Source organism: Labrus mixtus, chromosome 6 (genome assembly GCF_963584025.1).
Source record: "Labrus mixtus chromosome 6, fLabMix1.1, whole genome shotgun sequence".
Classification (NCBI taxonomy): Eukaryota; Metazoa; Chordata; class Actinopteri; order Labriformes; family Labridae; genus Labrus; species Labrus mixtus.
The window spans coordinates 18,267,982-18,280,978 of NC_083617.1; the positions used below are offsets into that span (position 1 = coordinate 18,267,982).

Below are 12,997 nucleotides of genomic sequence, written 5' to 3' on the forward strand. Positions count from 1 at the left end.
ACGTAGTTACTGACGCCTACATTGTTACCACAGCAACACATGTAGATATGCGGTTAATGTCTGGACACATAAACCTAATCACATTACTAGCAAATAACGGTGCAGAGAGTTTGTCTTAAAGATCTGATTGAAGAAAATGAACCTGTCTGTTGTCCTGCGCCGCCTTCTCACAAGACTCTTATTCATCAAGTCTGAGAAGACTATTTCAACATCAACATTCAAGTAAAGTTACACACACACACACACATCATACTGACCTGTGAATGTGGTGGGGAACTGCGCCATGGTTCACTCAGTCTTCTTCACTGCACAACACCTGAGAAAAACACATAAAGTAAAAAAAGATGAAGATGTTTCACCTCATTAAGATTTCAACAGCTCAATAATTAAGCAGCCCCATCAATGATTTAGTGACTCTACTTCATATTGAAACATTTAAATGGTGAGCTACTAAAATGCTGTTGGGTTAAAGCCAAGGGGCTGGGGCTTTTGTCACTGAGGTCGGATGTTCGACTAGATGCACCAGATGCACCAGATGCATCATGTGGTGACAACACATTGTTTTCCCTTTCACAAGAAGTAAATTCTTATGAAAGGGAAAACAATGTGTTGTCACAATCTACCAAAAGAAGTGATGCAATGAATGTTGTCTTTTTTTTTTAAATCAGCTATGTGATTGGATGTATTCCAATTGTTGTTAGTTGTCCCTCCTCTTGAAATGAGATGAGAAAATGTCCTTCAAACTGCATGTGTCTGATATTTCCCAGACATGCTGGAAGCACCCGGCATTAATAACATTTTCATTTACGTTTAACTACCAAAACAAATCAGAGTTCAAAAGGAGACTTCTTCTGCCCAGTGAAGAACCTCTTCTCTGCATCAGCTGAGCTCGCCTGCAACACAATAGATTCACATCGTCCACTGACAGCGGTGCATGTGTCATCGTTTGCTGATGGACTGATGTTCATCTGATACATCAGTTCATCCCTCGCGAAAAGGTATAATACAGTTCACAACAAATTAGTCTTTTTGCTCGGTTGTCCTGTGACGCTGAAGATGTGACATTTTTAATTTTTCTCCAGCACAATAAGCTAATGTGGTGTCTGTTTGTGTTGACACAATGAAAAAATTCACACCTCAAAAATGCAAGCACTGTGATTTTTTAATAAGGGACATAGTTTTTTTTTTTTTTTTAAATGCTAATGCAGTCAGTAACGGTCTGCAGCAGCAGACTGGTGCCAGTCCACAGGGGACTGGGTCATGTCAGCCATGTTCATGGATGTCAACAGGGCAGCACATTTATTTATGCAGGGCATGCTGCCCGAGTATACTCGCCTGTTTTCAACCCCGCTCTGCTTCACATTTACAAACATTCTCACTTGGGAGCTGACCACATTGTAGACCAGTTTTTTTCCCTCTGTGTCAACAAAAAAAAAGGCTCCACTGGCATCTCTGTAAATTCTGGATTTTTTTCAGGCTAAACAAATTGGAAACTAAGATGATGGATTTGTCTAAAAACATGCAATGTTTGTTGGCAGAAATAGCTCGATGGAGAAAACAATAAATCCATTTAAAAAAATTCTATTAGTGTTGCTTTAAATATACAATATGTAGATCCAAAATAGTTAAAAATGTACGAATTTGTTTTTCTGTTGAGTACTTTCATTACCTCAAATGTTTCACAAAGATGACTATATAAGGTAGTGGGAACTGTATCTCAAAGCTGCAGTGCTGTTGCTGTATGTGCTGCCTGCTGTGATAAAAACGTCATGTCATTTATACTTGGACACATTGTCGGTTCATCTCGACTACAGTCAACTTGGAGTTCATTTTCAGTGGGGTGGGGGCAGAGTAACAGAGAGAATCACTCCCATGATTCAACCCCATTCTCGACATCATCGTTTGCTATTGTTTTGATTGCGAACCCCCTGACTCCTGAATTTACATACTGTGTGTTTAACTCGGCAATATGGCTGCGATGATTTAAAAAAGACACTCTTGAGGTCCTGATGGGGCAGACCTTTTAAAACTTTTAACTCTTGTTGTGATTCAGAACATAATGGTGATAAGGGATACGAGGGTCTTTAGAAGCTCAAACATAATTTTTCCAAGTTTCTTAATTCAGACTTATAAATTGTAATCAACACACTCTCAAAAACGCATCCATATATGTGTGCTGTCCTCCTAGTGGAGGTATGTTAATCAGATCCAGACCGGCCTCTCTCCGCTGTATCGCTGTGGCCAGCAGATGATAATAATAATCTGACACACACTGCAACAGACGAGGACTTAGTGAGAATGTGTGAGTGCATGTGCCGGTTGATGTCTCTTTCCTCTCAGTGTGATGTAAACAAAATTCTGCTTCTCTAAAAGGGGATAAGAAAAAACGCTAGCATGGGTCAGTCAACCGGAATCACGTGGTTTGTGGTTTCTTGCTACGCGGTGTAGGTTTAATTTGAGGAACAAGTTCACTTCTGAGACTTTAGGCACCAACACAATATGATGAAGAAAGACTTAATTAAGTCAAAAGTGCTCAAATCCTCAATAAACACAAATAAGACATAAAACAAGTACACAGATATTGCAGGGAATGTTTTCACTTAGACTATTAATTCATTAGGAATTTGTCCTTGGCCTATGGACGGGTGTTGTAGTTTCGTCTTTGTGTGTGTGTGTGTGTGTGTGTGTGTGTGTGTGTGTGTGTGTGTCTCATTATCATCAGAGCGGGAGGACAAAGTAACCAGCTTAACTAGGTCAGATGAACAAAGCCCACCCAGCACAAACACACACACACAGAGACACACACTTTCACGGCTGCCACTGAGAAAACACTGAAGCAGTTCAAAAACTACAGTAAATGTTTCACCTGGTTTTCCGCTGTTAAACTGCGGGACCTCTACTGTAAACTCAAGTTTGTCGTTCCATCAAGTAACACAAAGAAGCATGTTCCCTTGTTTCTCTTATTTTCATAGATAACAAAGACAGAGGCATGGACACACCAACATGACTGTTCTGACATTATCCCTCTGTACAGTTAAAGTACAGTTTACTGATAATATGATCTGACCAGACTACAGAAATATGACAAGAGCTGTCCCCTAAAAGTCCACAGTATCAATGGAGAGGACCCAGTTTGTTCCCTGGCCTGGATACATCACTCAGTATGTTTACATGCAGTGGAGCAGGAGCAACATTATGGCAGGCTGCTTACTCTACAACCAAGTCTCAAACAGTCTTTTTGTTACTTCAGATCCGTCTGTTCGGATAAGAAAAATAACTTTCTTGGTGGCAGATTTATCTGAAGAGGTCAGCTGCTCTCATAGCCAAGCAGATCCAGTAATTCAAAATGCTCTTCAGCGAGTTGTTGCTAGCATATGAACAACCACTTTCTTTGATGGTTTTAGAACCAGGTGTTAACAAACTGAATCTTCCCCCGTTTTAGTAATATCAATATGGTTAAAAATGACTGACACATAGAATGAAACACCAATAAAGTAGTTGGTTGGACAGTCAGCACTTATGAAGTATGATAAAATGCGTCTCAAAGTTGAGACTCGTGTAGGCTGATTTAGGAATTTGTAGAGTCGCTGAGCTTGATTAAGGGAGGAAACAAATAGAAAAGTATTGAACAAATCTTAGTGCATTGACACAAGTCTCAATCTAATGCAGACCTTAAAGCCATTCAGGGCTGATCTTTTTCTTTAGATTGCTTCTTGTAGTCTTCAGCAACATGAATATCAAGTATGAAAATTAAGCAGAGAGTACAGTCTTATCCTCAGGTGAAGATTATATAAAGCAGAAAAAGACTTCTACTTGTCATGTTGCCTAGTCTGCCAAGTCTAGTGAGATCATGTCACATTGCCAAAAGCTTCGTCCAGCAAATTAGCTGCTTGTGAATCAAAGTGCCATTTGTTTACCAGACATTTTACTAAAATACCTCCAACCAACCAAATGAAAGGAAAATAATAATATCACCTGGTATTACCAGCAGAATATTCAAGTCACTCCCTCCCTGTTTTACATTTGATAATTGAGTGAATTTTTATTACTGGTTATGTTTGTTCAACTACTATTTATATACACATCTCCAATTTTGACGGTCTGAAGTTTTTCTTTTAACTTTTAAGAGTTTTCTTTTTGAACACACATTGGGACTACGGTCTCAGACGGGTCATTTACTGCAGTTTACAAAAATATGTATTGTAACTGACAGAAGCTGGAACAAGCTGAGTTTGAATTGATTTGTTGTTGCCATCGTGATATTTCCTTTGTCATCAGTTTACTGTTCACCTCACTGTGCACATGTATTTTTGTGTGTGGGATTAGTCGGTATAATTGGAGCACTGGGATGTATCTGGAGTGCTGGTCTGCTATCTAGGCTGGTGGCAGATGCCAGTTTAAGCCCCTCACACACAAACACACTCGAACAGCAGCTTCAGAACATGTTACAGATTAGGGTTCAGAGTCTCTTCTGTCGTCCTCCCTCACCCCTTGTTTTAATGCTGACCCCTCTGACACATAGTACCCTCCCCTTTCTCAATTTTGGACCACTGCGCTGTGTCTGGATTCACTTTATTGCCACTTCAAACAACTGGATGTTAACCAGTGCCCTGTTTGATAAGATCTAAGTGCAAAAGAGGGGTTAAAAGAATGCAGAAGTACATCACGATGCCAATAATATCGACCGATATTAGCATATCAAGTGACTATCAGTATTGGGTAATTTTATCTCTGATATTACATAGCAGTGTCAAGCTGTGACGCACGTACATGCGCAGTTACTGTCCAGTTGAGTGATGCACCTTCATTATATATCTTTTCTTTGAAGTGTATGATAACTGCATTTGTGGAATCAACACGATAAATGTATATCTAAATCGGTCTATCTATCTCTAAAGATCAAAGATCTAAGAAAGATATCAGCTGACATATCGGGATCTGTTTTTTTTATCTCCCTAATATTCATATCTGTATCCACCCCAAAAATTGCATATTGGTCCAGCACTAATTTTAATCTTTTCATTTATAGTTTTCCTCTCAAGAGTAAGTGTCTAAGTAAGTCTATATTTTATCATTGTGAAGGAAAAAAAAATACTTTAGCCACTTCTACTGTTCCCTCTCTGCAAGTATCGACATTGCAATATTAGCCATGTTATATTACAGTACAGACACCAATGGATCTTGAAATGCACTGATAGCTCAGTCCTCAATACCCTGATCCTCCTTCCTTTGTTTAAAATGTCTAACTGATCATTTGATTTCAGCCTTGTTTTAAGACCACTTACTTGGCTGCAGGTTTGTTGGATGGTTTAACAATGATTACTACAGTAGTAATAACGGCAGTCTCTTCTCATCAGCATTCTCACTCTTAAACACACCCACACAACACACACTTTCTGCCACAAAGACACTTATACATTTTCAGTCTCCTGCTTTTTTGTCACACTAAAGAGACACCGGCTCCCAACACACCCTATGACACTGACCCTAAGCTCTGCTTCTCACTCTCACGATCGAAACACATTCTTATCACACTGATGTCAAAGGGTGAGGCCTGAGAGCTGACAGGACGCACACCCACTCAACCAGCACGCACGGACAACCGCTTGCACGCACACACGCACTACTGCAGTCTCTTCATCAAGCTCCTCCTCCAAATTCACATCATCCCTCTGTAACAAAATGCTTGCCAAGCTAGCTAATTCAAGCACTAACTGCTAGCAAACCAAGCTCATATCTGGAACATATACAGCACTGCAATGTAAAATAAAGCTGCTGATGATTAATTGAATGGTATAGAAAGAATGCTTCATTTTCATTTGTACTTCTGTGATTTTTACTTTTGGTCTATTGAGGCAAAAACAAGCACATGGGCATTACATTCACTTTAGTTCAGGTGATGTATTGTTGTTATTTCCTCTCATTTGATGTATCTTGATTTTTCTTGTTCATTCATTGCAACTTATGTTGCACCTTGAATTACAGGAGTTTGCTTTCATTCTGAATGATTTTATCCAACAATACTGTTTCCAATTTCTGTCAGTGGCTGTTTGATTGAATTATATTGGTAATGTTAAGTAAAAAACGAAAAACATGTTTCTCTGCATTTTATATCACCGTGTCTCATTGTGCTGTAATGTCTAATTGAGGAAACACTTCTGACAACTGTTTTACCAACTAAAAGCTATTTTTAAAAATATATATATATATGGTGCCCATACAGAAGTTAAATAACCTGTAATCCTTTAAGATGACATTGAAACCACTGAAATATACCTTCATTCAATTTTATTTATTTATTTTGTCTGAGCTGACACAGACAAACAAACATCATCATTTACATTCTGCACTTCTGAAGGATCTTCTTGAGGGAACTGCAGATGCTGGTCACAAATATTTCATTCCCTTCTTCTGTGAAGTGCTCTCCATCAGCAAGAAATATATTCTTGTCATGGCATCTTAGGAGGGAATGTTCAATGAATTCACCGCCAATTTTGGTCACAGCCCTCCTCAAGCAGTTGTTAATTTATTTTCTGTGCTTATTGATCTTCCATTGACTCTCATGTCCCCACACTTGCCGCTCATTGATGCAGGAATATGCAATTGTTATTAAAGGAAACTCTGCATGGAGCTTCATCAGGTCCTTCTTCATTATGCATGCAAGTTTCTTGGCGGATATCTGTCCCAGATCATTGCCACCGGCATGGATGACCAGAATGTCTGGGAGACTTTCTCTTCATAAAACCATGGAAGGACACCACTCCAGTGAATGCTTCCTTTGCCAAACCACTTAACTTCAGCATGGAGTCCAAAATTCTCCCCAAACTTTGCATTCGCCTTTTCCTCCCCTTGCTGAATGTAACTAGATCCAATGATCCAGATCTTGGTGAAGGTTTTTTCCTCCCTGCTGTCCTTCCTCTTCTTCCCTCTCAGTGTGCCGTCTGTGGTTCTGTTGTCACTGTGACATTGAGGCCATCTTTCTCTTCTGTGGCCTGACATGGGTCCCACTAGAAAGGACCTCTTCAGATATGCTTAGATATTGCTTTTTCCTCCGTATCTTGGGAGACCCTCCTAATCTGTCTTTCTGGAGAGGGTATCTTCGCTGCCCTCTGAAATTTCCACAGAAAGCCTCTTAGTACATATCTTTTTTCTCCTTAGAGGGGAGCTACTGTCAGGGCTAATATGGTGTTTCTGCAAAATGTTGTCATGGACTCTCTTTCTTGTTTCTAGAGGCTGGGTGTGGACTGGGTTGGATTCATCTCCCTTAGAGATTAACATTGGCTCTTGTGGACTTGGAGCTCTAAAGCTGGATCCGGGGGATAACTGGACATCTGAAAGAGACTGTTGCATCAAGTGGCCACTCCCAGGCCCAGAGTCTCCCTTACCAAAGCTTGAACTTTGAGGACAACAAAAATCCTTCAGATGTCTCTGTGTCATGAAAGGATGCTCCCGCACCTGGCTAGGAGTTATTCTCTTAGTGGAATCTAAGTGCAGCATCTGCTTGACCAGTTCCACAAAGTTTTCCAGATCAGCCTTATCAACCACGGCATCTGTTTTTTTCTTTCAGATCATCCAGGGAGCCAATCATGCAGTTGTTATATGGAAATGGAATAGCTCCATACTCATGTGGTTTCTTGAAGTTCCACATATTTGTCCAAGTCATCCAGTAAAACTGACTTGTTTTGAGACCAGCACTGAGAAAGTACTCTGGCAGCTGACCTTGAGTTTGAATCATGAACTGGAGCATCTGATATTCACAGGATCCAGGGTAAAGTGGATGTCCTCGGAAAAGCTCAGCTGATATGCAGCCGAGGGACCACATGTCTATCACTACACTACAGGGCAACCCTAAAATGATCTCAGCAGCCCTGTACCACCTGGTCTGAATATGTGCACCATGTTCTGTATTTGAGGCTTCACAGGCAGAGCCAAAGTCTATTACTTTGACCCTTAAAGGCTGCCTAATATGGTCCACCAGCATTATATTTTCAAGTTTGAGATCACTATGAGCAACCTGTAATCTCTTCAGTACTTCCAAAGTTGTTGCCAGCTGGTATAAGATGGTCTTGATCTCTTTCAGGTTAAAGGAGCGGGTTGGTCTCATTTGAACAAACTCCCTGAGACTCATGTCCAGCAGTTCAAATTCTTGGCACAGATGTCTTTTGTAGATGAATGAGCAGTGACTTGACAAAATTCCATTTATCGGGATTGAAGTACCTTAGTTTAAGCAGGATTTCGTCCTCTTTTTTTGCCTCAGAAATTGATTCTATCTTCACTACCCTCAGAGCCACCATCTCTTTAGTGGCGGACTTGACACATTTTGCAATTTTGGCAAAGGCTCCATTTCCAACTAAGTCTTCAACAATGTAGTCCGAACACTTGGAGGAAAGCTGGCTGCCTCTGAAGACTTGGAGGTCTTGGCCTGAAGGCACAGTGGAGTAGTTCTTCTCTGTCATTTTGTAATAGAAAACCTCTTGCTTGGTACACACTGCTCAGGTTCAGTGAAGTTTCTCCCAATAACTTTCAGATACTTCAGGTTCGAAATGACTACAAATTCTGCAGAACTCTCAGGTTGCCATGGTGACAGAACAAACAGGCAAAGAGCAGCTTAATAATATAACAAATATTTTTTGTTGCAAAACATCAATTTGCCATGTCAGTTGGTGGTGCTTGAAATCTGAATCTATGTTTATAAGGGTGTAAGTAAAACAGGTCATATTAAAGCTTTGGAGAATACATTGTCTCATAAAACTGATATTTGCCATGCTTTCATTTTTGTCCACTTCACACCTAGTTACTTTATTTCCTGTTTTGATGACAAACATATTTTAAAGTTGAAAGGGTGTAATAGGTATTTCCACTATAAGCTATTAAAATAAAACAAAAATAACGATTTTTTGAACAGTTAAACTGTTCAATGTATTGGCACCCCCTGGAGAGGCACAAGCTCCTGGACTTATGTTGTCTTTCGGTGTCTCTTGTGGAGATACTACTCTACACATATTCAAGGAAAAAGAGAGAGAGAGAGTAAGAGGGAAAGAGAGACCACATATATTGTAGCAAAAACAAGAAAAGAAAAAAAAAAGGCAAAATGCTCAGAAAGTATACTGTGGCAGGCTGCCCAGGTATCGTGTGTGGGAATTATTGGCGGTGCGTCATCCACTGCATTATCTTCATCTTCCGCTTGTGTCAATTCTGTGACACTAATCAGCTTCAAATGTAACCTCAAAAAAGAGGAGTCAAGGGCATAGAACATACTGTGATGTTAAAAAGGGAATTGCAATTAATTTTTCATGTCAGAGATTTAAATTGTACCCTATGTCTATCGATTTATAACTGCCTCTCGATAACGATACACCTTTACATCCTACTGGATCCCTGCTTTACGTCCACCTTTAAGGGCTTTAAATAACTAGAGTATATAGTGATCACTTTGTTGTATTCTCAAAAATGCCAAAAGTATGCTCTGAAGACATCATTCACTCTGTTTTTAACTTATTAAACCTTTTGTAATACTTTGTATTCCTGAAGTTGGGTTTTCAGGAAAAAAATAGAGCCTATTTAGTCCTTGAACCAAACTATTTCTAAAGTACTGAGCCAACAAGTACACTTTATTCTTATTGATATAAAATGTGCATGCTTGTCCATATTGTTTTGCAGAAGACTGAGCCAAAAAGCAGAGAAACATCAGGCTTCAAACATTTCAAAAAGTCTAAAATCAAATAATCTTCAAGAAATTAAAATGTTTTGAATATTTCCAGGTGGACTGTGAGCTATAAAGAAACCCGACAATTAAAATCTCAGTGATACAGGATTTCAGAAAGACTTCAGTTTTTGCCTAAGGTTACAGTAACTGGTCTGACAAAATGCATTGATTAAAGCTGCAGCAATTGCATGTTTACAGTTTTAATACGGGGTACACGTTTGCAAGTGTCTTTTCTTGTCTGAACCACAGCCCACAAACTCAAAGACATTCAACTGAAACTTTTACTAAACATAGAATAACAATAAATATTTACGACTTCTCCTATCATAAAACAACTGAAATTCTTGCTTAATTAAACAACTATCTACTGACTGATTAAATTAATGAATCCAACCAATAACTGACAAATTCATAAATTAATTGCTGCAGCTCTCATCTAAATCACCGGTTCCCAGGGGAGGTGGGGGGGGGGGCACCTGAGACCTCAAGGGCTCCGGTTATCAAAATTAGATTTGCACATATTAAATAAAATGATGTGAAAACATTAATAGGAAATGTAAACAGAACTTATTTGGTAAGAACAAGTGTGTCTGCTTATTCTTATAGGATTTTATTAATGGAAACTAATTATGTTAATTTCTAAAAGCTATGGTTCATCACTCCTGTGGGTGCTGGGAGGGCTCGGCTTATCTTAGATACAAGTAAGGGTGGGCAAGGAAAAAAGGTTTGAAACCACTGAGCTTTTTAAGCAACCCAGCAGATTTCCAGACTCAGCTCTATGTGGGTGTAACATCAAGGCGAGGGTCTCATTACAAAGAACTTAAGAATCAAGTTCATGGAGCTTTTAAGGAATAGATAAACATGTGTGCTTACTTGAATAATTATTGGGATTTTAACGAACATGGTAGACAAAACGTATTGCTGTTTACACTTAAACCCGCTAGACATCGATTACCAACTCTGTCAGCATCTATGTTACCATGGGAACTAGTCCTCACTGATAGAGCTTGGCAGGTTTGACCATTCAAAATAATAAAGTTACACATCCTTTAACACAAGCCAAGTGTGCCCTCTTCTCTGGACAGGGCGATAACAGCAACAGGAAAAGTCTGTTTGTCAATTCAGCATCACTTCCTGCAGTATTTCAATGCACTTGCCTATGAGTTGCTCAACACTGTAAGGTTTCGAGCAGGTGATACTGTGAGGTTTGTTTTGGCTGGACAGTTTAGCAAGGTGTTAGCAGCTGTGACTAACATCAGGATTAATGTCAGCAAACGCTTGTCTTAATGGGAACAACCTCCACCTCCAAAATCGCTCTCTGCCCTACAGCACTTTCATCAACCTTGTAGATTCATCATCTTCTTCTTCTCTACCGACCCGGACACCAGCCAGGCAAGGTTAACCACAGGCGTCAGCAGACACTGTTACCGTCAGGTCACAGGCAGGCAGGGCAGATGCAGTGATTTAACATTAGCATACTGGCTAGCTGATACCAGCCGCTGGATTTCATCCTCACCCAGTAACACGCCGCCCTGGTCTTGGTGTACAGGCCACATCCCAGGCAGGCTTAGATGAGACTAAGAGGCAGACGCAAGCCAGCTTCATCGGTTCAGAATGAGCAACAAGCCGCGTTAATGTATATAATCAAAGCAGCTAGCAGGCAGGCTAACCAATGAGAAGCTAACGTCAGCTCGTCAGCCCGCTCAGGGACATTCTTTCACACCACACATACTACACTCTGCTCTTACCTCATAGTTCAGTTTCCATCGTGAAATACGGGACAAGGTAGCTCGTTGTGTGTTTATAACCGCATTCAGTATGGTGTATACTCCCAAAGGGTGCTTTTTTTTTTTTTTTTATCACCAAAGCCCTTTCCGGCGATTCTCCCGTGGTTCCGAAATCCCGACCGACTGAGGGACAGCTGGAAAATGGGGTAACGTTACCGAGCTATCGCGAGATGTCAATGCATTTTTTTTCACATAACATCTTCACAACCTCGCGAGACTGCACCAGCCGTGAGTTTGCAGGGATGACAGGGACGCTGTGAGTTAAAAGGATTAGATGCGCTCCCACCGTCTGTTGTTTATTAGAGAAAAAAAAACATTTGAAAATGTATTCAAAATGAACTTAGATATTAACATGACTGACGTGCCAGTCTATCAGACTTTGTTTGGAGAAGCAGCAACTACAATTATGCCAGTAATATATTATATTTTGGAAAAAAAAAGGTCATGTTAAAAATGAAAACAGAAAATTCAATGTTGCAATTATAATAACGAAATGCTTTCAAAATAGTAAAAACATCTGTAAGACTGCATAAGCATGAAGGAACTCTTTGAAGTTTATAACCCTCATCACTATTTTGACAGTGGTGTTGCTCCCAGGATGGCAAACAAAGATACGCTGATGTAGGGTTGTTTGTGAGAATTAGAGATATGTTTTAAAATGTTTCTTTTATTTCAATTTTGGAATTGTTACAGTTTAAGTGTGACTGTCAGTAAGCTATACATACAAGTTCTTCGTTTTAGTTTGTTTATGAAGGGTTACTTTGTCTTTAGAAGGCTTATGAAAGGTACACCAACTTGACAACAAGCTACGACGAACACTGACTGCTGAGGCTTACTTTTATTACTAGAGATATAATAAATCAATAAATCTGCATAACTCAACTGAAACTCTTTGAAATCTTTTTTTGGAAATGTTCTTTTTCAGAAACGTGTTGGTCTCATTTGTTAAACTTCCTCCACATATATCTGATCAATGTCTTTTCCTCTTTCTTTGAAGATGTTGTTTTTGTTTTTTTTCCAATTTAAGGACACAGGACAAAGAGACATTCTTTTTAATTAATCTTTTCTTTTGACTGGCAAAATTTCATATCCACAAAAGTAAACAGAAAATTACTAAAAGCCGCTCTTTTCAGTGTTCATGATAGAACTCAGTAACTACATGGACTCCATTAAATCCTCAGAGAACTCTAAAGCTATGAAGACAATGCTTCTATACTCAAACTTTGTGGCTTTGCAGGAAGTCCCAACTTGAGTGACTGTGACACTTTGATGGTAACTTTTATCTGTAGCCTACATGTGTACAAAATATACTGTATATATATTGTGCATGTGTATATATTGATATATGTAATAATGTAGAATATGTATATGTCTGTATGTTCATATGGACAAAGTGTTAGTATTTATTTAAATCTAACTTCTGTGCCTTGTTTTTAAAGTTATCTCTGCCTCCCTCCTCTGCAATGTACCGTTGTTTAGTTGATGTCTGTCCCATGCAATGATT

At 39.5% G+C, this 12,997-nt stretch overlaps 1 protein-coding gene across 2 annotated transcripts in view; it reads right to left on the reverse strand.

The window, feature by feature from the left end:
- itsn1 (intersectin 1 (SH3 domain protein)) overlaps positions 1-11,619 on the reverse strand; it is a 54,217-nt gene extending 42,598 nt beyond the window's left edge. For both annotated transcript variants that reach the window (XM_061040345.1, XM_061040344.1), the window contains exons 1-2: positions 11,455-11,619; positions 258-316 (exon numbers count right to left, since the gene is read on the reverse strand). In XM_061040345.1, coding sequence (XP_060896328.1) covers positions 258-285 — 28 coding nt within the window. In that variant the 5' untranslated portion in view covers positions 286-316; positions 11,455-11,619. The remainder of the gene's footprint in view (positions 1-257; positions 317-11,454) is intronic.
- Between the last annotated feature and the right edge of the window lie 1,378 nt (positions 11,620-12,997).